This window comes from Ziziphus jujuba, chromosome 9 (genome assembly GCF_031755915.1).
Source record: "Ziziphus jujuba cultivar Dongzao chromosome 9, ASM3175591v1".
NCBI classification, from domain to species: Eukaryota; Viridiplantae; Streptophyta; class Magnoliopsida; order Rosales; family Rhamnaceae; genus Ziziphus; species Ziziphus jujuba.
In genome coordinates, this window is record NC_083387.1 from 10559467 (window position 1) to 10586119 (window position 26653).

The 26653-nt window shown below is 34.6% G+C and overlaps 3 protein-coding genes across 5 annotated transcripts; 2 read left to right on the forward strand and 1 right to left on the reverse strand.

Annotated features, from left to right (window-relative positions):
* On the forward strand, window positions 1-14579 carry LOC107433940 (uncharacterized). Of its 2 annotated transcripts, XM_016045339.4 has the most exons (23): window positions 3-308; window positions 458-789; window positions 1181-1284; window positions 1822-1890; window positions 2614-2674; window positions 3431-3570; window positions 4200-4389; window positions 5084-5145; window positions 5595-5683; window positions 5901-5973; window positions 6066-6125; window positions 6624-6770; window positions 6884-6922; window positions 7052-7089; window positions 8109-8195; window positions 9428-9593; window positions 10638-10715; window positions 11040-11176; window positions 12109-12185; window positions 12506-12575; window positions 12782-12847; window positions 13442-13591; window positions 14120-14579. In XM_016045339.4, exons 1-22 carry the CDS (start codon window positions 249-251, stop codon window positions 13574-13576), a joined length of 2280 nt encoding a protein of 759 aa, XP_015900825.2. In that variant the 5' UTR covers window positions 3-248; the 3' UTR covers window positions 13577-13591; window positions 14120-14579. The 2 variants fall into 2 exon arrangements, 1 of the variants encoding a protein (XP_015900825.2); XR_003053438.3 differs by lacking the exons at window positions 13442-13591; window positions 14120-14579 and having other exon boundaries at window positions 1-308; window positions 12109-12235.
* Window positions 14580-19529: 4950 nt separating this feature from the next.
* Window positions 19530-20619, reverse strand: LOC107435759 (transcription termination factor MTEF1, chloroplastic). The gene has a single exon (XM_016047384.4). It carries the CDS (start codon window positions 20487-20489, stop codon window positions 19638-19640), a length of 852 nt encoding a protein of 283 aa, XP_015902870.2. The 5' UTR covers window positions 20490-20619; the 3' UTR covers window positions 19530-19637.
* Window positions 20620-20956: 337 nt separating this feature from the next.
* LOC107433925 (cytochrome c biogenesis protein CCS1, chloroplastic) lies at window positions 20957-26298 on the forward strand. Of its 2 annotated transcripts, XR_003053439.3 has the most exons (9): window positions 20957-21486; window positions 21908-22127; window positions 22227-22338; window positions 23236-23508; window positions 24440-24705; window positions 24963-25119; window positions 25206-25289; window positions 25758-25979; window positions 26072-26298. XR_003053439.3 is itself a non-coding variant. In XM_025067264.3 (8 exons), exons 1-8 carry the CDS (start codon window positions 21057-21059, stop codon window positions 25890-25892), a joined length of 1677 nt encoding a protein of 558 aa, XP_024923032.3. In that variant the 5' UTR covers window positions 20957-21056; the 3' UTR covers window positions 25893-26298. The 2 variants fall into 2 exon arrangements, 1 of the variants encoding a protein (XP_024923032.3); XM_025067264.3 differs by having other exon boundaries at window positions 25758-26298.
* The last annotated feature ends 355 nt before the right edge of the window (window positions 26299-26653 follow it).

The following is a 26653-nucleotide window of genomic DNA, read 5'->3' on the forward strand; positions in this document are numbered from 1 at the left end:
AATTAATTTGATAGAGTTACTTGGAAACTGGAAACTGGGAAGGTTTGTGAAGAGTCTGAAACAACTTGGAAAACAAGCAATTTCACAAAACTCTCTCGGAGAGCATTTTCCAATCCAAAAGGCACCATTTTTGTGCACTTCGAATTCGCACTTTCTTCCTTCTGCTTCTGCTTTCGCTTCGGCTTTGGGTTTCGGAGAAAGACAAACTAGTAAATCGAATTTTGAGTGCCTAAAACCCTACCAAACCCATGGACATAGATTTCAAAGAATACCAATTGCGCTGCGAACTCCGTGGCCACGAAGACGATGTAAGATCTCTCATTTACTTTGCTCTCAAATATTAAGATAACGTTTTTCTTTATTTCGCATACTATGTTCTAAACCCCACAAAGACAGCGAACGAAAAATTCGATTTTTGTGCATGGAATTTACTTAAAAATGGCGTATACTGTGTTAGGTTCGTGGGATTTGTGTGTGTGGTAATGTGGGTATTGCCACTTCGTCCCGGGACCGAACCGTGAGGTTGTGGTCTTTGGATCAGTCAGACGAGCGCAAGTACTCGGAGTCCAAAATTCTGCTTGGGCATACGAGTTTTGTTGGGCCATTGGCTTGGATTCCACCCAATGAGGAATACCCAGATGGAGGAATTGTGTCCGGAGGCATGGACACGTTGGTTTTGGTCTGGGACTTGAGCACTGGAGAGAAGGTGCACACCCTGAGGGGACATCAATGGCAGGTCACCGGTCTTGCATTGGATAATGGTGATATTGTCTCATCCTCTGTGGATTGGTGGGTTTTGTATTTTCTTCATTTTAACCCCTTGGAAATTTTCTTTATTGCCTTGGTTAAATTTTATTGATTTTGTTTTATTAATCTGTATTGTTATTTGTTGGGAAGCCTGGTAATAAAATTGATCTTTCTTCTATGATGACTCTGTAAATAAGCATGTTTGCCAAGAAATTCTTTGATTAAAGGATCATTTTTTCCATTTTTTTCTCCCAAAATGATTAAATTTCTTTTTTGCTATATTATAATGGTAATATACTAGTCTCTTTTTTCGACAATTTTCTTTCATTGTTCATTTCATACAAATGGCAAACTGTTATTTTGGGTTCTCTCTGATTATTCTTCTCATTGGACAATCGATGATATCATTTCCTTTTCGCTGTTTTGACTACAGTACTTTAAGAAGGTGGCGAAAGGGCCAGCCAATTGAATCTTGGGAGGCTCATAAGGCAGCAATCCAAGCAGTTATAAAGTTGCCTTCGGGCGAGATTGTTACAGGTATATAATAACGTGTTGAACGTTAAATCTTATCAGTTCTCTAAAGTCTAAACCTGTGCCATTGTCTTTTTCATGGCTGATAACCATTCTTTTGTAATGTTATTATCTTATCAGTTCTCTAAAGTCTAAACCTGTGCCATTGTCTTTTTCATGGCTGATAACCATTCTTTTGTTAAGTTTTAAAACAATTTTCTTTTTCTTCTTGTAAAAGAAGTAGAGCACAAGAAATACAATGAAGGGAAGGAAAACTATGAGTTTCCATTTGGATGTCTAGGATTTCGTTTTATTTTCTTTAGAAGGTCGATGATAGGGTATGCATCAAAGCTTGGGTTAGAGATGCATGATTTTGATGTGCATTCATCCACATGGTAGGCATGAAAGAAAACCAAGTTGGTCCTGTTTGATCTTCTTCTTGGCTGTTGACAAGTTAGGTTTATTCTGCATCAGATTCAAATGCATGTGTCTAATTGATGCTTTGAGCTTATGTTGACTCCTTTTTTTAAATTTTTTTTTGATATTATTGTTATAACAATTCAGGTTCAAGTGACACAACCATAAAACTATGGAGAGGAAAGACATGTACACAAACTTTTGTTGGGCATACAGGTTCATTTTTGCTTTATATTTATTCAAACATTTGCTAAGTACGTAATTTTTAAGTAACTTTTAGATTTTGTCCCTTGTTGCTTATTTAAGAATAAGGATGATAAGAGTGTGTAACTAGTGTAAAAGTGGAATTGTTACATCCTGATTATATTACAAGGCAGCAAAAAGTTGATCTAGAAAATTTGTGTTAGATTATGATGCAAATATTGACAATAGGACTTGAAAATGATTTATTTGCTCCATTGACGTGAATAGTTATGTTCTTTTGGAGATGCACAGTATGGGTTAGTTTTTGAGTAAATTTCATGACAATTAAGTTTTTGGCTTCTCTTTGGACATTTCTAATGAAATCAAGGATTTCCTCTTTTTTTTTTTTTTTTTTTTTTTTTGGGGCTGCTTAACTTATGTTTTAAAGATGTTTTGTATAATGGTGCATTATAGTTTTTGTTTCATTTTCTCTTGTTTTATGTTCTTTTTATCTTTTGATGATTTTTCATCCTTTCTTTGATTATTAGGTTTTGTTTCTTATATAAAAAAAGACTTTTGGGTCTGCCAAATGGTTCTAAGTCAAACCATGGAGGATAGCTCTTTAAATTAGTTGTTTGAAATCCTCATTGGCAAAAGGTTTATACTGCTTGATTGGGGTCATACTATCTGTTGCCGCTGAATGCATTTATTTATTATATGTATAGCAAGCGTGTATGTACTTTAAGGATTTTGCAGATACGGTTCGAGGATTGGCTGTGATGTCTGGTTTGGGAGTTGTCTCCTCATCGCATGATGGGTAAGATTGTTTTTTATTTTCTTGTATAATAATTTTAGCGATTGTTTTTTATTTACTTGTGTATATAATTTTTAGCTTTGGTTTATGGAGTTAGTTTGTTCTACATTGTTATGAAGTGCATGTCCTATTAGCAATATGGTTAATACCGGGAAAAGAAAAAATAAAACATGAAAATAGTAAATTAAAAAAACAAAAAAGAAAACCAAAACATGTAAAAGAATATCAATACACCGTATGTTGCTTGATTAAGAAAAAAACATTTAACCTATATTAATATATTATAATGAGTTGTAATTAAATTCCTTTTACCGAATGAAAGCATCTTTTTGGTACTCATTGAAGATGCTGGGAAATGTATGTTTGATATTAGCCTTTCCATGTTAAGCTATTAGCAAAAATACAACACTTTTTACCTTGGGTTGGAACTTTAGTTTCTCCCCTCGATAATAGTTTATTTTTCTTTCTTATTCACTGTATTATTTTAGTGAGTTGAGATGCTTCTTTATTAAGTGCCTATGGTTCCAGAATAAAGGAGCTTCATTTTCAACTTTAGAGATCTGATTGCCTGTTATGCTTTTATATCCATGCACGCATCTTTGTTTTTCTAGCTGGATATGTTCTCCATGCTCCCTTCTCTCTCTCTCTCTCTCTCTCTCTCTTTCTCTCTCTATTTAATTATTTTTTGTTACATTGTTTTCAACTTTTTCACATTGAATACAGGTGGCCCTAATTTTAGTCTTGTTTCTTTTGGTGCAGTTCTGTCAGGTTATGGGCTTTAAGTGGTGAAGTATTGATGGAGATGGTTGGTCACACTTCTATAGTCTATTCGGTGGATTCACACAAGTCTGGGCTTATAGTCAGTGGTAGTGAAGATTGTTTTGCTAAGATATGGAAAGGTGAAAGCTTCTCACTTCATCAGGGGATACTTCTGCTACTTTCGATTATTTTTAAGTGAAATTAAATTTTGTACTATAGTTACAACTTAGCTGGGTGGTATAAGCCTTATATTGGTTTTTGAATCTATAGTTAATAACAGACTGAATATTTTTGGTCCCATTGTCAAATCTGCTTTGTAGAGATTCAGAAGAAACCTCTTTGGTCTTTTATTTTTGGTCCTGGCTTACTGTTTTACATAAGGAAGAGAATTCCACCTTTTATTTCCACTTTTAGGAAACTGCATTACTTGGTGTTTTCCTTTCACCCATAAATCATTTGGACAAGTTTGAATTTTGAGGTTGTTTATTTTCAAAAGAGTTGCATGTGAAAATTTAAGGGAGCATGGGTACAAAACAAATGCTTTTTCTTTCTTCTGAGGTGGGATGGTTTGAAAGACAAATAGCTTATTTCTGGGAATTTTATGCAGTGGTTCGTTTTCTTTATTTTTGCCTGTAAAATTATTACATGTGAGGTGCCTGAAACATAGGCATGGGTCTTGGTATAGAATGGCTGAACTTTTGTTCTTGCAACTTAATTTGTCATATTTGTGTAAATGTTAGTTTACATGGGATATAGTGTCATGTTTCAGATGGGGCTTGTGTTCAAAGCATAGAACATCCTGGTTGCGTTTGGGATGTTAAATTCTTGGAAAATGGTGATATTATAACAGCATGTTCAGATGGAGTTGTACGTATTTGGACATTGCATCAGGATAAGATCGCTGCACCACTAGATCTTGAGGCGTATGCATCCCAACTTTCTCAACACAAGCGCAGCAGGTATGAAATTGACCATCTGTTAGTTACCTGTATATGATCAAACAGTTACTATCAATATTATTGAATTATGAATGTAATGTGAATTGTGTGTATACCATGTACCATTTAGTCTCTTCATAGAGTCCAAATCGCCCTCAGCATACTCATCAGTAGTTCTAGTTGAACCTCTGGAGAAGTAAAATATAAAAGCTAATTAGTTAAAAAAATATTTATATATATGAAATAAGAAGTAATGAATATGCTGGAAAAGTAAACAATAAAATTAATTGATGACATTATTTTATATGAGAAAAAAAAAATTGAAATATGATTTGGAAAAAAGAGGAGAATAAGAGAAAATAGAAAAACAGATGGTTGGAGGTGGCTAATCATTGTCTAGCTTTCTTAAGCCTCTAAAGGGAAAGGCATCGGCTCCTAACCAAACCCCAAAAAAAAATAAAAAATAAATAAATAAAAAATAAAAATAATTGAGGTATAGCCTTGAGGCTTTTACCTTGCACCTCACATAAAATGCATTTTAGTAAGTTTTTACTATATACTCTACTTGTCTGCTTAGACAATAAAATCCCTGCATCTCACTTTCTCTTCATTCAAAATCTACATGTCTTTAGCCATTACATCAACATAAGATTAGTTTTCCTCTTTAGTTTGCCTTTATTTTTCCTGAATTTTTAGTTGTCTCTTGTTTGTTTAGGAAAAGGGTTGGAGGATTGAAATTGGAAGATTTACCAGGGCTGGAGGCTTTGCAGATTCCAGGTATATTTTAGTGGTTATGTTCTGCAATAATATTCTGTTAAAATGTCATCTTGTTTTGATTGTGTAGAATGTTATGGTCCCGAACCTCTGATGCTAGTTTTTGTCGTTTGAATGAAGCAACAAAACAACCATTTTAATTTGGGAAGACAAGTTAATTTGAGTTCAAATAATGCTGTCTCGTAATAAAAAATACATTTTATATATTGTATGTTTTTCTGTGCCAACATTTTTCCAAGTCCCGATCAGATAGAAAAAGTTTTTTCCTGTCTTCTAATCAGTTATAAATATTGTTTGCCGGGATAGACACTGACATCCCCCTCCTCCAACCCTCAATGGCCCACTTCTCCCTAGTACACAAAGTTAATACTTCCAGTATTCATTGTGTGGTGATTGCTTTAAAACTATTCAATGCTGCTGTATGTTTGATATATTTGAGTATATTGTTTCAGGAACAAGTGATGGACAGACGAAAGTTGTCAGAGAGGGGGACAATGGTGTGGCATATGCATGGAGTCTTAGAGAACAGAAGTGGGATAAAGTAATATATGTTTTTGTGCTCACATCTATATCAGCTATTATGGTCACTTTGTATGCATTCTTTATCATCTCTTTAATGACCTTTTAATTGTTTTGATATAAGAATTAACATTTAAGAGGTAAGGCTTATAAGGCATTAAGGTTGATTCAGTTGACTGTGATTACTGGGTTCTGTCAATAGAAAGTTCTCATGTTCAATAATTTTATTTGTCATTTAGATTGGTGAAGTTGTTGATGGACCTGATGATAGTATGAAGCGTCCTGTTCTTGATGGAGTTGAATATGATCACGGTACATCTTCTCCCTGTGCCAAACTATCTTCTGGTTTATTTTTGTTATTATTATTTTTCTAATTTCAGATTATTTTTACATTTTTTTTTTAGTGTTTGATGTTGATATTGGAGATGGTGAGCCAATTCGTAAGTTGCCCTACAATCGATCAGGTATCTTTTTGTGGAATCTTGATCGCTTTTCTTTCTCTCTCTCTCTCTCTCTCTCTCTCTCTCTCTCTCTCTCTCTTTTCTTCTTCTTCTTCTTCTCACCTTGTATCTTTTGGATTTATTTATTTCTGAACATGCTTTTCTTCTATCATATATGCCCTGGCTCATCCTAATTGCAAAGTTGAATAACTTGCAGCTTAGAAAGATAGACTAAAATTATAAATATGCTATAACGGTGTTGGATCAGCATGGTATTTTGTTAGAGATCTAGCTATCAGAAAAAAGAAATTTCTTCTTAATGTCTTTTGAATTTATTGCAATGTATCTGTATTATCCAGACTCCATTATTTCTTATTAGATTGTGAATATTTTAGCTTTTTGCTATAGTTTCTGTAACTTAATCAATGAAAACATGGATCATATATTGTAATGTAATGGTAATAATTGGTTATATACTTTAATGTAACGGTAGTAATTGGTAGCAAAAATGTTTTTATTCAGATAATCCGTATGATGTTGCTGACAAGTGGCTTCTCAAGGAGAATCTACCTCTTTCCTACAGGCAACAAATTGTGGAATTCATCCTCCAAAATACCGGACAAAGGGACTTCGTATTTGATTCATCTTTTCGTGATCCCTTCACTGGCTGTGAGTATTATGCTGTTGTGGCCCTTTGACATAAATATTGGAATTAAGTGGTTTGTTATGCTTATAGGTTTACTTTTCATTTGATAATATTCTTGTGTGTTTTGTTATTTCAGCGAATGCTTATATACCTGGACAATCTTCCAACAACTTTGGTTCGTATCTTCATTTTGTGCTCCAAATCTATATCAATTCTTCTTGCAAATGCAGATTAAATACTACTGAAGAATCTTGAACACTTGATTCATCTTCTCTTTCTTTTAATGTTTTGATTTCTGCAACAGCCACTACAGCAAAACCTACTTTCAAGCATATTCCTAAGGTTTGCTTTTATAGCCCTTTTTAATAATTTGTGATGCATTCATTTGTTTTTTATTGTGTATGTTGCTGTGTACTTGTGATTACATTTTAGAATCAGTGGTTCTCCTAAGTAAAAATATATTTGTCAAGTAATAAGTTTACTCCTTTTAAACTTCAACGTAGGAATAGGAAGTCAAAACTAATCTCTTGATTATTTGTCAACTGTTTTTCCTATCAAATATCTGGAGTTCTATAATGGTCTTCGATTTATTGATACTTGTTTGTACTTGGAAATTTGCACGTATTGTCTATCAGCTTAAATGCTCGGATTCTATCATTTTAGATTACTGAGGATGCAACTTTAGCCTTGGTTATTTAGGAAAAAGATGGGCAGAGTTACAGTGTAAGACTAATATGAATCTTCATTTTTTCTCATGACTTCTGATGGTATACTTGAATTTTAGTCTTATGCTATTTGTTCTGGTGCTAATTGTAGGATTAGGTTAGAGGACAATGCTATTAATCAATTATTCAGTTGGTCAAACTTAGTCAGTTCATGGAAGGTGGATGTCTGAATAATTAGTGTCTTGTGTGTCTGGCGGTGTTATTGATTGGAGAATTTCTCTAACTTTATAGTTAATGGTTTGGACCAAAATGCAAAATTTCTGTAATCTGCAGTTTTATCTTAATATTCTTGTCTGATCACATCACTTATCCTATAGGACTTACCGAGTAGTAATGGATTAAGCTTATTAGCTTAAAGGTCCTGTGTGTATTGAAGGTTTGATGTTGAAAAGATGTGCAAATGTTTGTACTTTGGCACGGTCAGAGCACTCCTTGCCAACATAGAGCTTAATAATTTGTTGACTGACATGATGTACTTGTAGAGGCATCTGTTTTTTGCATTGTCATTTTTCTATCCTGGTTGGTTCCTTATGTTGGACTCCATGGAAAAGCGCTGGTTTAGTTCTTAACTATCTTGGGACTTATTCTATTACCTGCATCATTCTGACTGTATTTCATCAATCATTTTATTCCCAGAAAGGAATGCTTGTTTTTGATTCGGCTCAATTTGATGGCATTCTGAAGAAGATAACAGAGTTTAACAATGCTCTGCTCTCTGATCAGGTAGTTGTTTATATAATTAAGTGTTTCAGATTAAATATTCATTTATTTATCTGTTATTTTTTAAGGCAGCATATAATTTGTTCTTTATGGGTTGAATGTTATATAGATTTTTTGGCACCTCCATATATGTTGCATCTCTTTTAGTTCATCACTGTTCTGTTTCATTCATGAAATTGCTTCTTTGCCTTAATTTTCATGTTTCAGTTAACCAATTTCAAAGGTTATGGTTTAGTATAAATCATTCAAAATTTATTAATAATGAATTGACTAGTTGAGATTTTGGAAAAGAACTTGTGCTTTCCTTTTAGAAGGAAATGAAGTAGATTTTGAATCTATCTGTAATGGTGTAACTCGTAAAAGTTGGGCAACTGAAAGCCTTGGGTGCAGCATGAGTTCTCCCAACCTAACTCCGACCAAGGTTTAGTACACCACATATTTATTCTAAGATCAGACAGTATTCTGACTTACAGGCTTGGTTTAATCTAAAGTGTGATGGGTTTAGGATGGGATAGAAGTGTTTGCAATAGCAGGAAATGAAATTTTCTGAACTTATATTTTATGTTTAATTTTAACTTCAATTAGGGTGGGGTTGGGAACACATAAATTTACTGTATAGCACTTGGGAGTAAACAAAATATTTGATTTTTAAGTTGGAACAACATACCAACCACCAAGGTTTCAGTATTAATGTTATCAAATGTACAGGTTGGGGTTGGGTTGGAGGGGCCTCTGGTCTAGGTCAGCCATATTTTTGATAGGCTGACAATTTTGTCAATCCAGTACAGCCTAGCTTGTTGAATTTTGACCCTAGATTACCTTTCTGTCATGGTAGAGATTGATCTAATGTATAGAAATTGCATGCATACCTGCCCAAGACTAAGAAATTGGCTTTTGTGACCTCTTGTAAATTATTAATGTGGTCTACCCTAATGTTTTTATCATTTTTACTAACTTCATGCTCTTTTACTGTTTCATGTTTCTTTTATGTGTGATGTGGAAATTTTTTTTTTTTTATCATTAAAATTGATTTATGTTTTGAGCTAATATCAATAAAAAGTACTTACCATAAACGTGTGGATATGTGTGTATTTTGATTTGCAGTGCCCAAACCACTGGTCTGCTGCCTCATCCTTTAATTTTTGTAGAACTTTTTAGCTTTCTACTTCAAAATATGTCTGTTAACATATATAGTTTCCTGAAAATGAAAATTTATCCATTACAATCTTTTGAAGGAAAAGAAGCACTTGGCTCTTACGGAGCTTGAAGTTTCCAGGTTGGCTGCTGTAGTGAATGTTTTGAAGGACACATCACATTATCATTCTAGTAAACTTGCAGACATTGATATTGCTATTTTGCTGAGACTGCTGAAGTCATGGCCGCATGCAATGCTCTTTCCAGGTTGGAAATTCAAACTTTTGAAGAATTTTAGTTTGTGGTTCCTTTTCTTGAGTTTTCTTTTGTAAAGAAAAACAAAAATTTCCTACTCTGGGAATGCATTTTTTAATCATTATTTTATCATCTCTCATTTGGATTATTTGGTTTTGAGAACTGTTTTGAGAGTTCAAAGAGCTAATAGTTTACTGAGTAATGATTAAATAAAGGATGGCTTGGCAAACAAATGGATCATTCAGTTCTTGTCGTCTTGATGTTGAAATCATAATATTCCAAGAAGATAGTTTTGTCAACTTTGTTGTGTATCAGCTTTATTCTTCTGTCAGCTGTAATTTTATAATTTTACTTTATTTGTATTCAGGATTTCTAATCTTCTTTATTCTATATGTAAAACACTATTTGTTACATTATGAAGTACAGTTTTTCTATCAGGATGCTGGTGTTATGACATTTTGTGTTAAATTTGTAGAAAGATGCTAGAGAGTGAAGAGTTGAAATAAGAAGGAATTGAGAAAGAAACAAAAAATAAGGATATAAGAACTTGTGGTTGAGGAGATTTGATATTTGTGAATCTACATGAAGCAAATGGTGTGTAGTATTACTGCCATGTAAATGTGCATGTTTTTGCTCAGAAATACAGTTGTATATTTTCAAGCTATCCTCAGTTTTATCCTTGGTTCCTGAATTTAAAGTTCTTCAATACATCAATCCTTCATGAGATAGCCTCTTCTGTTTCTGATTTGTGTACATATCAGGGTATTAAAGCTTCCACCTGAGTAAAGGAACCCTGAACTATTGTGGTAGAAATGCAATTGAACATTTATAAATGAATGTGTTGTTTTTGCACTGTAACTCTTTTATTTAATTATTTATTTTAATTCTAAGATGGAAGTGTATGCTCATTAGGTAAATGCTAAATGCTGTAATTATCACTTGGAAATTTATTTATTGTTCCTCCATGGTTGATATTGTCAATTGCTTAGTTAATTTTTATACCCTTTAAGGAAAGCAGTTTACTTGTTTGGTTAATGTTCTGTCTTCTATATGCAGTTATTGATACTGTCAGGATTCTGGTGCTACACCCTGATGGGGCGACTGTACTTTTCCAGCATGTTGAAGCTAATAATGGTACAAGAGTTAGAGATTGCAATGCTATGTTTTCATTTGAACATTGGTAGTGACTATATTTGAACATTTTTTGTTATGCATTTTAAGTAACTATACTTATTAATGAAACCTTAAACGGGTGCGTAGATGAGTCAGATGACCTACGAACACACTTATCTTCTTCTTAGCATGTCCACTTGGTATAGGCTAATATTTTAACCTGAACATGGAATTTTTTATTTTTTTATTTTATTATTATTATTATTTTTTACTCTGGTGGAACTTCATTATTATTGTTATTATAAATATAAGTTATTTGCTGGTGATTTACTGCTCTCTTACCAGATATACTCATGGAAATTATCAAAAAGGTCATTGAGAACCCTTCAGTTCCTGCAAATCTCCTAACAAGCATCCGTCTTGTAACCAATCTCTTTAAGAATTCTTGTTACTACAACTGGTTGCAAAGACATCGCACTGAGGTCAGCATTTCCTTGATATTATTTAATTTCACATTTTTTGTACTTGGACATATATTATAAAATGGCTCATGAAAAGCAGCTTCAAATGGCTTGAAAACCTTATAAGGTTATTCAATTGTATCTTTGGGGCTTTAAAGTGTTTGGAGTGGGGCTACAGGTCTTACCAATTATCATCTTTCTATTTATAATTTTATTGTTATTTTTTTGGACAAATATTTATAAGTTTATTATGGGTCACTGTTCTGTGCAAAGTGTATATGTATTCATTAGTGGGAATATAGTGGCATTGTTATATTTGGAGCAGTTGTTTTGCCATAGCTGCTTCTAGAAGAAGCTACGGATTTACTGGGCCCTGTACCCAAGTTTTCATGTATGGTAATTTTTATAAAATAATTATGCTTGTTGACTTTTTCTTCCACATTCCACCAATTCAACCACTTTTTAATGTAGATAAAGCTCATAACACAAATATTTACCGAGGCATGATCTAGGCCTTCTAATGTTTGGACTTGTTTAAAAAAATTTCACTTTTTGATAATTGGTCTTTACACTTTGAAAGGTTATAATTGGTTAGCAGGAACTGACGAATGGCTCAGTCATAGATAAGGCCTTCTAATATTTGCAGTTGTTTTAAAAAAATTCATGTTTTTGATAATCGATATTCAAGATTTGATAGGTTATGAATGGATAGAGGGAACTGATGACTGGCATAGTCATAGAGAAGGGTGAAAGTTCTGAAAGAGTTTATGAGGGAAGTTGAAATTAGTAACTGGGAGTTTTACTATGTGATAGAGTACCAAGGTTCTTAAAGATGGGGAAATGTCACATTTTGGAAATTATATAAAAGTACACATATAAAGAAACAGTTCAAAGACATCTTGAACATATGATATTTGCTGCAATATGGTAACTTCATTTCTTTATGGTTGCAGGTTCTTGATGCCTTTTCCAGTTGTAATGCATCTCCAAATAAGAATCTACAGTTATCTTATTCAACCTTGATACTGAAGCAAGTACACACAAGTTTTCTGCAGGCAGTACCGTGAGGGTGTTGAAAAGGTCATTTCGGTTGGTTTATATATTTATAAAGAAAAAAAAAAACTTGTCATTTTACTGTTTGTTAAGGGGAAACTGCTGCATTTCTGTGAGGTAGAACTGTTCTAAAATGAAGGTTTTGTCAATTGATGTATTAATGATTACTTCTGTCATTTTGGGGTCTGCTGAGGGGAAACTGCTGCACTTTTGTGAGCTAGGACTGTTTTGCTAGTCATAGTGCCATTTAATTGGAAGGTTAATTGACCGTTGGTTTTTCTTTTTTGGGCCTCTCAGTTATGCTGTTCTGTTGATCGAAAAGAAGGATCAAGAAGGCCAATCTCAAGTCCTTTCTGCAGCTCTTGAAGTATGACTCATCAGCCTTCTAATTTCCTATTTGTATATGGCTTAATTTTGCTTCCAGCTTTTCTTCATTTTGGAAATGAATTTGCTTGACAGGCTTCTCTCTCTCTGAGATGGTTGCATCTTCTTTTATGTTCTGTACCTATTTTTAACATTAAGAACTTTAAGCTTATGCATATGCATCGTTTTACCATTTAATGTTTGCTGCAGGTTGCAGAAGAGGGAAATATAGAAGTTGATTCAAAATTCCGAGCTTTAGTTGCAATTGGGTCTCTGGTAATTTCTTTGTAATTTTTGTGTATTTGGGTTTTGTACTTCAGTGTAATAAATTTTAATAATATATGCAAAAGCTTAAATACATAGTATTGCATTCAATACAATGTAAATTAGAGTTTGAGATAGCATATAGATATATTTTCTTGTTCTCTCTTCAAGTTAGAACTTCAAATATTTTTGTCTGCTACATGAAAAATTAAGCTGCGCTCATTATCTGAATTTAAGTGATGATGTTCTCGCCTAATGCATAGTCTTTGTTGCAAATTCTGTGACAAGCTTGTGCTCACTCTTATACAGGAAACATGGTATCAAATCTTTACATGATATCAGCTCAGGGGGTGTATATAATATATGTATATACCTGATATCCATGCCCATGGCCCTTTAATTTATGTCAACACACACACACACACACACACATATTTTTCCTGATATGAAAGCATATACATGTTGCCTGAGAAAATGTCCACTCCTAAGTTTTGGTTCCAGAATTATTCTAATTGCCTTTTAGCTTGAGCTTGACTAAAGTTTTGAATTGGAAATTATTAACTGGCTCTTGCCATTTCAATAATATTCGTGCTTTTTTCCTAGCAGATGCTTGATGGTCTTGTCAAAAGAATAGCTTTAGATTTTGATGTTGAAAACATTGCTAAAGCAGCAAAGGCTTCCAAAGAAGCCAAGATTGCTGAAGTTGGAGCTGACATTGAACTCCTTGCAAAGCAGAGTTGAATCTTTTAGTCTCTGGTAACTAATTATCCCTCTTTATAGTTAGAGTATTCTTGATGTCCGGTATACTATTATAGTAGTTGGTATCTTTGTGTATGTGATTGTCTGTATGTCCAAGCTCCACCACTGCACATGGTTGGTGCTTGGACATGCTATTCTAGCTTCTAAGTTTTTTTTTTTTTTTTTTTTTTTTTTTTTTTTTTTGTCTTTAATAGGTTTGGAAGTGTATAGTTTTATCAACTTAAACCTTTTTCTTTTGTTATACCAGTCAAAATGTATGTTTATTATAGATTAATTACTGGTAATAATACTACTAAATAAAACAACATGCTATGCGGTACTACATTCAACTTGTACTGGAAAGACTCTAGAACAAAAAACTATTTAGATTGATCAGGGCTGTTAAAATCTTGTAGGAAAAAGCTGTCACATGGGGCTTTGTGGAAATGGGATTTTGAGGGCTAACCTAGTGGTTTTGGTTTCAAGTTCATTTTTGTTCTATTGAAACATGTTGATTAATAATTCTCTCTCTGCTTGATTGTGCAGAAGAATAAGAGGCAGGAGGAGACGTTTTAGGAGATTAACAGCCAAGATGGTGGCTAGTTATTCCACTGGAAAGGATTTGAAGACTTCAAAAAGATCTGTTTGAGATTGTAACAAGGGAGCTCATTTTCGAGGATGACAAACTGAAACCATGTGTACCAAAATCATAGGAAAGACGGAAAAAAAAAAAAGAAAAAAAGAAAAAGAAAATGTTATACCAACTTGAATGGAAAAAAAGAGAGGTAACAAGAATTATTTGCGGAAAGCATGAACATCTCACTTCTGATATACGTTGAAATAAGTTTCCATTTAAGAATGATATGAAATGGTAGATTTGCGTACTGACTCGGCTCTCAACTACCAAAATTTTTATTTCTTTCTAGTTTTCACTTTCTGAGCTATTATATGAATGTAATACACTTGGTAATATTCTATTGGTAGGCGTTGTGGTGCCTGACTGACATCATTTGTGTGAAAATTCTGAGTCTTTTTCTGGCAAGAAATTGGCTATGCCCCGGTGACATCAGTAGTAATATCAACATGTTACTCCCTCCCTCCATGTGCATGGAAAAGGGCTATCAAACTTCATAAATGCACATTTGCATATCTTCCGTAAATCAAAAGGATTATTATTTAAGAGTGCACATCTCAGAAATCTTTTCAAGTAGTGCAAAACACATTAGAAATTACTTCAAAAATCCCAGCTGCAAACTCAAATAACAATATTAATATTTTTCAAATTTTTTTCTCTACTATATGACTAAACCAAATTGAACACCTGTTTGCAAAGGAAAAAAATTAATAAATAAATAATGAGGAGAAACACGTAGAGCAAGCCTTTCACAGTCCATTTGGTACTACTAAACTCCATTATTTAAAAATTTTATCAAAATTAATTTAGTCATGTGTCTATAAATAATTAATAAAATATAAGTATATAATTAATAATACTATATAATATTATTTATTGGTTTTTAAATTAATCAAAATGATTTAAGTCCTCCTTATTGGACTACTTTCACCATTAGACTAAAAATGCTGGATAATTAAGTATTCATATTATTTATAAAATATTATATTTTTATTTATAATATTTTAAATCATAAACATAGAAAGAAAAATCAAATAACCATATGAAAAAAACCAAGTGAAATCCATGTTTCCAAATAACTCTCACATGGCAACATTTGAGTGGTGAAAGCCCATGTGAAAGCACCCCGTTTTTATTGTGTCTTATTGTTATTTTTCTTGGAGGGTTTATAGTTAATTATAGTGATGATGATAGTAACAATAATAATCAAATTGTTATCATGCACATAAATACTTTACATAAGTTAAATTGATTAATATTAGAATCCTAGAATGAAGGTCCGTTAGCATGAGAGCTTTGCCGATACGTGAGCACAAATATTTTCAACCTGCAACGTTGAAAAGCTCAAATTTAAAGCTTTTACTTTGCAAAATAAAAATAACATAATTAAATAATAATAAACTTTTTGTAATCAGAATGGCGCTGCTTAATTTTGATACAACTTAACTTGGCTTGGCCGTGAAGGAAAATGGCAAACTACCAACTAATTAATTGGTTTTTTCATCAAAAAATATTACTATCAATTTTTTCTCTCCTATTTTATATTCCTATATTTTGTAATGACTTATGCATGAATGCTATAATCATGGTATTTTCGTTTCATTTTATATATAAAATATACATATATATATATATATATATCTATATATATATATGAAATGAAAAAAAATTACTACATTCAAGAATGCTTGTCCTTCGACACTTGTGAATCACATGAAAATGTTATTGCAGAAATTTAAAAAAGGAAAAATTAAAATAAAATATAACCTATTACACGGTGGACAAAAATTTACTTCCAAACCCATAAAATTGGGCCATAAGATCAAGGGCATATCAGGAGAAAAACTACACGGAATAACCATTAAGCTCAAGTATGTAACACATGGATAAATTGCCCTGGCCCATTATTCATGGGAATTACGACTCTAGCCCAAGCAAGCCACATACAAACACGACATGGCATCTCAATACACCTGCATTGTGTCCCGGTTTCATTGTGCCACAAGTCCAAATGTATCACGTGGAAAGATAATGTGTCAAGCAAGCGTGAAAGAAAAGGTGGACATTGATCCACATTTCGTCTTGTTAGTTGGCCACATGTACAAAACCTGCCATGTGGGATGATGATGTGGCAAAAACACATGGAAGGCTCATGAGTCCACACCTGCAATGTGGCGATTTAATTGCACCACATGTCAAAACCACTACATGGCATGATAACATGGAATGATGATATGGAAAATTGATGTGTGCATGTATTACATTTATTGGCTAATGAATACACCACATGTATACATATGCCACATGTCAATCCACATGGTGAACCAGTATGTCAGGACTACGTGTAAGCATATGCAATATGCGGCAATCAAGTTATACCACATGTCCAAATATGCAACATGGAAGAATGATATGCCAAGCCAGCTGGATCAACAACATTGCAAGATCTCCACATGTCGTCTTGGTAGTTAGCCATTGCCATGTGTGATGATGACATGGCAAAACAAGTGTGGAGCATACATGTACTACTTGCAATGCGTTGTGATTTTATTGTGCAATATAGACCTGGCAATTTGGATCATGACACGGCGACACGACTCGAAAACGACACGGAATAAATGAGTTTGGGTTTATTATAAATGGGTTCGGGTCAACCCGTTTAACACGATTATTAATCGTGTCATTTTCGGGTTGACCTGTTTAACTCGAAATTGACCCGTTACGATCCATTTATTAAACGTGTCAGTTTCAACCCGACACGATTATATACCTATTACAACCCATTTAAATTTAATTTTAAATTAATATTTTATCACTAATATAATATTTAATAACTAAAAAATATTATAAAAATAATTTTCTATTACTAATTTTTTAAAAACAAAAAATACATCTTTAATAAAACAAAAACATAAAAATAAAAAAAAATTAAAAAAAAATTTCGGGTTAATAGGTTAATTTTCGGGTTAACGGGTTAATATGTTAGTTTTCGGGTTAATAGGTCAATAGGTCAATTTCAGGTTAACGAGTTAATAGGTCAACACGACCCGCTAAAATAATCGTGTTAAACGGGTCGTGTCGTGTTGACCTGTTTATAAACAGGTCGGGTTAGTGTTTTAGGTACCTGACACGATTAATAAATGGGTAGTGTTCGGGTTAGGCATTTTTGACACGATTATTAAACGGGTTGACAAAAACACGACCCACCAATCCGAATTGCCAGGTATAGTGCAACATGTCATGATGTACCACGTGGCATAATGGCACTAAAAGGCAACGTGGACAACTGACGTGTTATGTGATCCATTGTCGGCTTGTGAGTGGGCCATATTTCTAAATGTACCATGTGGAAGAATGATGTGTAAAGCCAGTGTGGATTCACAGCATGGCAAGCAATGCATATGTTGTCTTCTTAGAGGGCTACATTTACATAACATGGCATGTGCGATAATAACATGGAAAAGACACATGTCAAGTTTACGTGTTACAACTTGCCATGTGTTTCATTTTTATTGTGCCATATCTCGAGATGACACATGGCATAATGACATGCAACTACCAAGTGGATCATTATGTGTCATGCAATCTATTTGTTGGCTTATGAGTAGGCCACATGTACAAATATGCTATATGTCATACGACCTGTCAAAAGACACATCTCATGACAACGTGTTTAATAGACCATGTGTCATTTTTTTTTTATTGTGCCACATGGTCAAATGTGCCATGTAGATCAGAGGCTAGAGAGTCATACAATGTGGACACTGATCCATATGTCGTCTTTTTAGTGGGTTACATGTGTAAAACATGCCATGCGTGATAACGACATAGCAAAAACATGTGTCAATCTAAAGTGTCCACTCATGCAATGTGTGGCATTGTATTGTGCCATGACCACATGGCATGATGACATGTAAGGGCGACATGGAGGACTAACATATCCATGTTAGCCATTTGTCGACTTGTGACAGGACCATACGTACACATATGGCATGTGTTAGAGCAACGACATGTGTCAATAAAACTGTAGTCGTTGCAATATGTCGTAGTTTCATTGTGCCACATCCCTAAATGTGCCATATGGAAGGAAAACGTGTAAAGCCAGCATGGTAGGACAATGTGGACATTGATCCACATGGTGCCTTACCAATGGGCCAAAAGTCACATTGAAAACCACACACACCATCTCTTTCCCAACCCTAGGAAGAAGAGGAAAAAAAAAAAGAAAAAAAAAAAAAAAAAAAAGAGAATTCCAGAGATGGAGGTTGGAAGAAGCAAAACAGAGACCAAAAGCACCCAACAATTCATGCCCCTGTTCTCCTTCAGCTTCCTTTTCCTAAACCTTCTCTACTCTTCAAGAATTTCATCAATATCCATACTTAACAGTCTTTTCTTGCTTTCTTCATGATTTTTCTATTCCTTAAAAAGTTCTTCTGCCCCAAATCTTAAGATAGTTGATAGCTCAATATGCAGTATGAAAAAACATGCCTGTTAGAGTTGTTATGCTGGGAGAAAAGAACACAGATGTCACTGCAAAGTGAAAGTGCTATAAAAATTTCCCAGATGAGAGAGGGAAAGAGAAATACAAGTGGAACATAAAAATACGGATAAATTTTCTTGTTTTTCTTGAATCCTTGCATAATTCAGTTATATTCAGCAAGTACTAGTAATAATTTAAAACATATCTCACTTTAGCACTAGTAATAATTCAAATTTCAAAACATGTTCTCACTTTGTCAAAATAACTCCCTTTCTTTGCTTCTTTCTTCTTCAATCTACACTGCATTTAATTTCTGGATTACCAAATGGTCAAGAACCTACAGAATCAAGATAAAAATAAGATAAAAGTTAAATGGCTTGCCCTGAATGATGGGAGAAAAGCAGTTTAGTGCGTACAGAATGCAGTTTAATGGGGCTTTGTGGTTTCTATTTTGCTGGGATATTGCCGTATGGCTTCTGATTCTATTGATGAGTTTTCTCATAGCCTAATAATTTCCTGATTCATTTCATTTCAATCAAGCTAACATAAATTCAATTCAAGCCCATTTCCATTTCCATTTCGCATAATGGATCTGAGCTCATTTTTCGAGTAATTTCGAGGCAAATGGAAACCATGTGTAAACCAAAATCACATTGAAAAGCATGAACATTTTCACTTTTGATAGACATTGAAATAAAATTTCCATTTAACAATGATATGAATTGGTAGATTTGCATCCTCACCTCACTTGGAGCTCAGCACCCAAAAAAGGGGAAAAAAAAAAAAAATCCTATATAATTTGTATATCTTGGTAACATGGAAAACTTGTTCAAGGGCAAAGCTATAAGAACATTTCAGTAATGAAATTCATAGGAAAAAAAGAAGAATAAAAAGAAGAGGCTTTCCATAGCCATCGATCAAGCTAACAGAAATTCAATTGAATTTTAAATCTATTTCCATTTCGCATAAAATCTTTGATCACTCCAAATCAACATTCGATTCAAAGGGATTCGGACATTCCTCTGCTTCAAATGCAAATGCCTCGGTTTTATTTTCTTCTCCAAACTGAAAGCGAAGTACTGCGGAAACTTTTTCAGCTCTTCCAAATTCCTCTCCATCTCCATAACCAAATACTCGTACTTGGGCTTCAGATTCTCCTCAATGCTGTATCCGAATATCGCCGGCACCCGAGCGCAAACCCTAGACGACTCGTCGTACGACAACCCGATTCTCCGTAAAAACCCGATCTTCATCCGTAGCTTCTCGACCCGGGTATTCAGCAGATGGGCATTCAGGCTCGTGGGCCTGTCGAGCCTCTCCAAGCCCAGTTTCCGGAGATAATGTAGCGTCGGTCGGAGACAGTACTCCACGTCGGAGAAGAGAATGGGAGGGCACTGGAGGATCAGACGGCGCGTGTCTTCCACGGAAGCGGAGAGATCGGCGGCGAGGAAATCGAAGACAGGTGCGATGTCGGTGGGGTCGAGGTTGGAAGAGAAGAGCTCGGGAGAGAGGAATTCGAGCCTTGGGAAATCGGAGTCGGAGAAGCCTTTGGATTTGAGGAAATCGACGGTGAGGAGGATTTGGTCGACGTCGTCGGGGAGTGGGAGGTTGTTGGGCTTGGTTTGTGGGTCGATGACGCCGAGAGTTTTGAGGTAGCGGAGGTTTTCGCGGTGGGATGTACGGAATTTGATGAAGTGGGGAGGTTGGTTTGGAGTGGGATAGAGGGTTTTAGGTTTGGTGGTTTTGGTGGAGGAGGAGGAGGAGGAGGAAGAGAGGCACAGACACTGAAGCTGAAGCAGCATTACTTGGCGGGAAATATAGCTTCAAGACTATGGATAGCTGAAAGATATCTTGAGTGGTAGTTAACTTGGTTATTTTAAGCTTTCAGCGGATAAGGAAGATTGAAAATTCAATGTGGTATAAGTGTGCGTACGTCTGTGCTTATGTATGTATACATGTACATATGTATGTATATCTGTATGTTATGTATGTATATATATATATGTGAGTATTTGTATGCGTATACATTGTATGTGTGTATATTTTTGGTATGCGCTTTTGGGGAAGTTGTGGCTTTACTAATTTGTCCAAATTCTGTTGCGCTTAATTTAACCTGATGAAAGTTTGGTTCTTTTTCATTCTTAGCTTTAGGTTCTTTCTCAAATAAAAAATAAAAAAAATATTAAAGAAAATATCTTTTGGATTTTCGGACAAAACACACCAAAAGTAAAAACAAAAAGTTTAACATTTATTTAAATAATATCTATTGGGAATTAGGATAAACTACCAACAGCTACGGTCGTTACACCTCAGTCCCTCAACTGATACTTGCTAAGAGGGGAGGAGACTCATGTTCTATATTTCCATTCATGGAAGCTTTAATTCTTAATCACGCCATATATTCCAAACCATCTTTTCGCGCAGACTTTTTCTTTGGGCCACCTCTACTCCATTGCAGCTTCAAACCCACATTTTATCCCGGTAATTCTGGTTTCCAAGGTTCCTACTTGAAGAGATCTCTATCATTTACCGTCACTTGCAGAGTAAAGACTCCTCAAGGTAACAAGAAGAATGATGGCAATATCGCTAAGAAGATTATACTCTCTGAAGAAGTGCCACCGCCACTGGTGGAGGAAGGAGGCGGTGAAAATGAAAGTCAGGAAGTTGCCGGGAAGACTGGGAAGATGAATGGGGTGATGGGATTGGTAAAGAGGTTCCCCAGAAAGGTTTTGGCGGTTCTGTCTAATCTGCCTCTGGCTATTGGAGAAATGTTCGCTGTTGCTGCTCTAATGGCTCTCGGTATGTTTTTGGGCCTCTTGTCCACACTTACAGCGGTCTAATCCTCTGTTATTGATTTTGTGAATTGGGTCTGGTTGGGTTGGTTTTAGAAGAACAGCACAGGTTCTTAATTGCTTTGATTTGTCTAAATTTGCTACTGATGACACTCTTGAGTCTGCTGAGTATGCTTCACTTCGTTTTATAGAGTAATTTATTGTTACATGAATTGTTTTATATAAGTAATTCCCTTTTCCACCTCATTTTTAAGTTTTAATGTGTTTGCGAAACTTAAAAAGAGTCTATGAGAACGTAAAACTAATTTGCAACACCTTCGTATTCTCTAAATAAGGTGTTCATTTAACTATGACAAGATGCTTATTCAAATTCCGTTTCCTTCATTTGTGATTGTAAGTGTGTTTTCGTTGCATGCAATTCTCTGCAGGAACTGCCATTGATCAAGGTGAGGCCCCGGAGTTCTATTTCCAGAAATATCCTGAAGATAATCCTGTGTTGGGATTCTTCACTTGGAGATGGGTTCTTACCCTTGGGTTTGATCACATGTTCTCGTCTCCCATTTTCCTTGGAACGTTGGTTCTCCTTGGAGCATCACTAATAGCGTGCACTTACACAACGCAGATCCCCATCGTCAAAGTTGCAAAAAGGTTTGGGTTTCTTTGTAATACTTTTCTATACTTGTGTCTTCATCTAGAGATGAGTTCTATAACTCTCAAATTAACAGATAAATTTATTGGTAAAAGCAGATGGAAATTTTTGCAATCTTCTGAGGCAATCCTTAAGCAGGAATTTTCTGATACTCTGCCAAGAGCATCAATTCAAGATTTAGGCGTTGTTCTGATGGGAGCTGGATATGAGGTTATACTTTCACAATTGTTGCTTTTAGGCCCTTTGATTTCTTATTCATTTATCCCTTTTAAGTACATTTCTTTTTTAGCTCTTGTGAAACTTTAAATGCTTCAAATATCTGGTTATATGCCTTGTGGACCTATTGTTTTGTACAAGTTAGTGAGACTTGAACTGTCAGTAAGTGAACTTGAAATTTGTCTGCACAAATAGAATTTTGGTGGGTATGGCATCTACTATTAGATAGATCCCATCTGCTCTGCTAGGATACTTTGAGAGATCAACGCATTTGAATGAATTTTTTTCTTGGTTATAGATGCTGTGATTTTTATTTGATTTGCATAATGATTTAAAGATTTATTAACACCTAGAACTTAGTTCTCAATTTATAAGAGCAGACCCTGATTTCCTAGTCTTGAGCATGGAATAGAATGGTCACTACCATTTGGGGTCTATTATTGACTGCATGTTATTTCCTCTAGGTTAGTAACTACTTTCATATTTTATGAATAGCTCCTGAAATGTTAATACCTTTTATTAGTAGCTGCCTGTACCAATAGACTTTTCTACTATTAAATTTCATCTGCTCTGCTAGGATACATCAACAGCTGACTACATTTGTTGGGAACTTTTCTCTTGGTTATAGATGCTACAATTTTATTTAATTTACCTAAGATGATTTTAAGATTTATTAATGCCTAGGACTTGCTGGAAATTTATAAGAGCAGACTCTGTTATGCTACTCTTGAGCATGGAATAAAATAGTGACTACTATGCTGGGTCTATATCACTGCACGTTGTTTCCTCTAAGTCAGTATATCTATTTTCATATTTTACAAATAGCTTTTCAAGTGTTATTAATATTACCTTAGTGGCTGCCTATTCACCCTTGTTGTTTGATTAACACAGGTATTCTTGAAGGGACCTTCCTTATATGCCTTCAAGGGTTTGGCTGGTCGGTTTGCACCTATTGGAGTACATTTAGCAATGCTGCTAATAATGGCGGGTGGAACTCTTAGTGCAGCTGGGAGTTTCCGAGGTTCAGTCACTGTGCCACAGGGACTAAATTTTGTCGTTGGAGATGTTTTAGGCCCAACTGGCTTTCTCTCTAATCCCACTGAAGCTTTCAATACAGAAGTCCATGTCAACAGATTCTACATGGATTACTACGATAGTGGAGAGGTAGATGTTAATTTCATTCTCAATTATCTATGTATGTTCTTATTGAAGATTTTCTTTAAGAGAAAAACTATATACACCAATTTTATCAGCAAAATGTTGGATATTGACTTTTCTTTAATAGATTAGATACTAGGTTGTGAAACATCATGTTAGTTATTAAAAATAAACGTAAGTTGGACCAAATTCCAACCAATAAAATAGTGTCATATTACTTGGTGCTTAATTTTGGTGATTTTGTTGATTCCTTGATCCTAGGCATCCTAGAGATTTCCATATTCATTTATATGTGAGTTTGTGTGTTTAGAGCTCTCCAGAAAACTTTGGTCTAGTGGCTATAAGCGGGAGTTAATGTGTTATAATCAGGGAGCCTTTGTTTTGATGTGTTATTTTTGGCAGGTTGTGTGTTTTTGTTTAGCACTCAACAAAAGTCCCTGGTTCAATGGATGAAGCTGAGAGTTAATATCTCTCATAATTATGAGGCTGCTTTGTTATGTAATTTCTTTTACAGTTCGTGTACTGTGTTTGTGTGTGTTTAGCCCTCTCTGAAAGTTTTTGATCCAATGGATGTAAGCGAAAGTTATCTATGTCATAATTAGCCCTCTCTTTTTTTTTTTTTTTTTTTTTTTTCTTTTTTTGGTGAATAGGGAGCCTTCTTAATGATGTTTCATTTTTGGTAGGTTCTGATTGTCTTTATAGTGCTTTCCAAAAGTCTTAGTCCAATGGCTATTATGAGATGTGTCTTATAGTTGAGATGTCTGCATTGTAACTTTGATATTTTGTAGATCCTTTAAATGTCTATGATGATTTCTTTAGTTTTGAATGCAGTCTGGTCCATTTTCTTCCAGCATCTCTACGATGAAATTTTTACTTTTTTTTTGCTTGTCAATGTTTAATAATTCAATTTTGTTTTCTTCTGTGGTTTATGAAACAGGTGTCGCAGTTTCATACTGATCTTTCTTTATATGACCTTGATGGTAAGGAGGTGCTCAGGAAAACTATTAGTGTGAATGACCCTCTAAGGTATGGAGGGATCACCATATACCAGACTGACTGGAGTTTCTCGGCACTACAAATACTCAAGGACAATGAAGGGCCTTTTAATTTGGCTGTGGCACCCCTTAAAATAAATGGAGACAAGAAGCTTTTTGGAACTTTCTTACCAGTTGGAGATGTTAATTCTCCTAATGTTAAAGGAATGTAAGTACTTCTCTTGCTGCTTGCACTTTCTCCACTGCAAGTTAGATATATATATCATTACGTCTAGAAGCTAATTTCCATTCTTTTGATCTTCTAGAAGATCATCATGATTTTTTTTTTCCTACTAACTATTTGAGAAGCAGGCTAAGTACAAGCTCCTTTTAGTTCTCAGTTCTACTTCCATCCAGCTTTAGCATAAGATATCTTTTCGGAAGTTCTCTCTAATCTTCTTTCTCTTCCCCCTTCTGTATGTTTAGATCAATGCTTGCTCGTGATTTACAGTCAATTGTGTTGTATGACCAAGAAGGAAAATTTGCCGGAGTCCGACGACCAAATTCAAAACTTCCAATTGACATTGATGGAACCAAGATTGTTATTGTAGATGCAATAGGAAGTAGCGGCCTTGAGTTGAAGGTGAAATTTCTGTTCTTTTTTATGCTAGGTAACATGAAAGTCGCTCTAAAATATGCATTGAAACTAAACCTTTGTTTTTTGGCCAGACTGATCCAGGGGTGCCGATTGTATATGCTGGATTTGGTGCTTTGATGCTTACTACTTGCATCAGTTATTTATCTCATTCACAGGTGAAATTGCATATCATTTTAGGATTTGGCTCTAAATGTTTGTGTGCATGCATGAAAGTCTATACCTTACTTTTAATCAATGTTCAAAATATTCTCATATTCAGATGTCATCTAGTAGATTCTTCACTATATACATTTACCTCTCCTATCATGGTATGCATACTTATTTTTGCTTCTTATGATATATAATATGATACGATTGGAAAGAAAAACTAGTTTTTCATCCTCATAGATGATATAAATTTGTGTCAGAAAAATTTCTCTCTTAAACTTTAATATGGCATTTCCTATTGTGATTCATGCGACCATTTAATTGTGGTATGAAAATTGAAAACCTTTTTAGCATGGAAGTACTTTGGTGTGAACTAAATAGTGCTTATTTCCTGGTGTTGATTTTTTTTTTTTTTTTTTCCAAGCTAATGATTGATTATACATTCATGTGTTCATTCTTCTCTTGTCAATCAAAAGATATGGGCTTTACAAGATGGAACAGCAGTGGTCATTGGAGGGAAGACTAACCGAGCAAAAGCAGAGTTTCCAGATGAGATGGATCGCTTGCTCAATCAGATTCCGGAAATAGTTGAATCATCTACTTCCAAGTAATCAGATATGCAGCGATGGCTAGTTTTTATGTAGATGGAAATGAAAGAGAAGTCAATGATTGGTAGTAACTGCTAATTTGATTTCGAGGTAGAAGGAGACCTATTCTTTCCATATAATTTAATTCTGCAGTTTCACAAATAAGCTGAGACACCCTGTTTCAAACTTTATACATCAACCAGAATTCAGCACGCTTGGAAGAGAGCAGATTATCTGCTATCGAAAGTATAATTTACAGGCATTTTGGGCAATTTGTATTGCAATTTCCAGTTGAAGTCACTAGGCCTTAATGCCATAGTTTTTTCCTTTCTTTGTTTTTAGTTGTATATCCACCAACTCTTATACTTAACATACACAATGTAAAAGTTACGACTGATTTTGAGTACAGCCCATTTTTTCCATGGAGTTACTTGTAATTTCGTAATGGTTACCTCCTCCTCTGATGTCTATCTGAATTTTTCCATTTGGTTGCATTCTTTTTTTCTTTCCCTAGTTTAAAACCATTCAGCATTACAGGAATTTTTTTCTCCCTGAAATTTTCTCGCACTCAAATATCAACAGTTTTGGAATCAAACTTCATTTAAAAGTTTTTCAATTCCATCTTTGATGACCAGAACTGATCACACATATGCACATAGAAAAACCAAAAACACTCATGCCACTTTGACTGAATTCGTTTTCATAGCTTTCCCTGATTTTGACATCCTCCTTTTTTAATATTAATCTTACATGATCAATTCAATGTTATTTATGTTGGAGCCAAA

Coding starts and splice junctions, on each gene's coding strand:
- LOC107433940 (XM_016045339.4), top strand. CDS start 249: ATGGACATAGATTTCAAAGAATACCAATTGCGCTGCGAACTCCGTGGC. Junction 3,571..4,199: donor TTTTGCTAAGATATGGAAAG/GTGAAAGCTTCT, acceptor GTCATGTTTCAG/ATGGGGCTTGTGTTCAAAGC. Junction 5,974..6,065: donor TGGAGTTGAATATGATCACG/GTACATCTTCTC, acceptor TTTTTTTTTTAG/TGTTTGATGTTGATATTGGA.
- LOC107435759 (XM_016047384.4), bottom strand. CDS start 20,489: ATGCTGCTTCAGCTTCAGTGTCTGTGCCTCTCTTCCTCCTCCTCCTCC.
- LOC107433925 (XM_025067264.3), top strand. CDS start 21,057: ATGGAAGCTTTAATTCTTAATCACGCCATATATTCCAAACCATCTTTT. Junction 22,339..23,235: donor TGATGGGAGCTGGATATGAG/GTTATACTTTCA, acceptor TGATTAACACAG/GTATTCTTGAAGGGACCTTC. Junction 25,290..25,757: donor GTTATTTATCTCATTCACAG/GTGAAATTGCAT, acceptor GTCAATCAAAAG/ATATGGGCTTTACAAGATGG.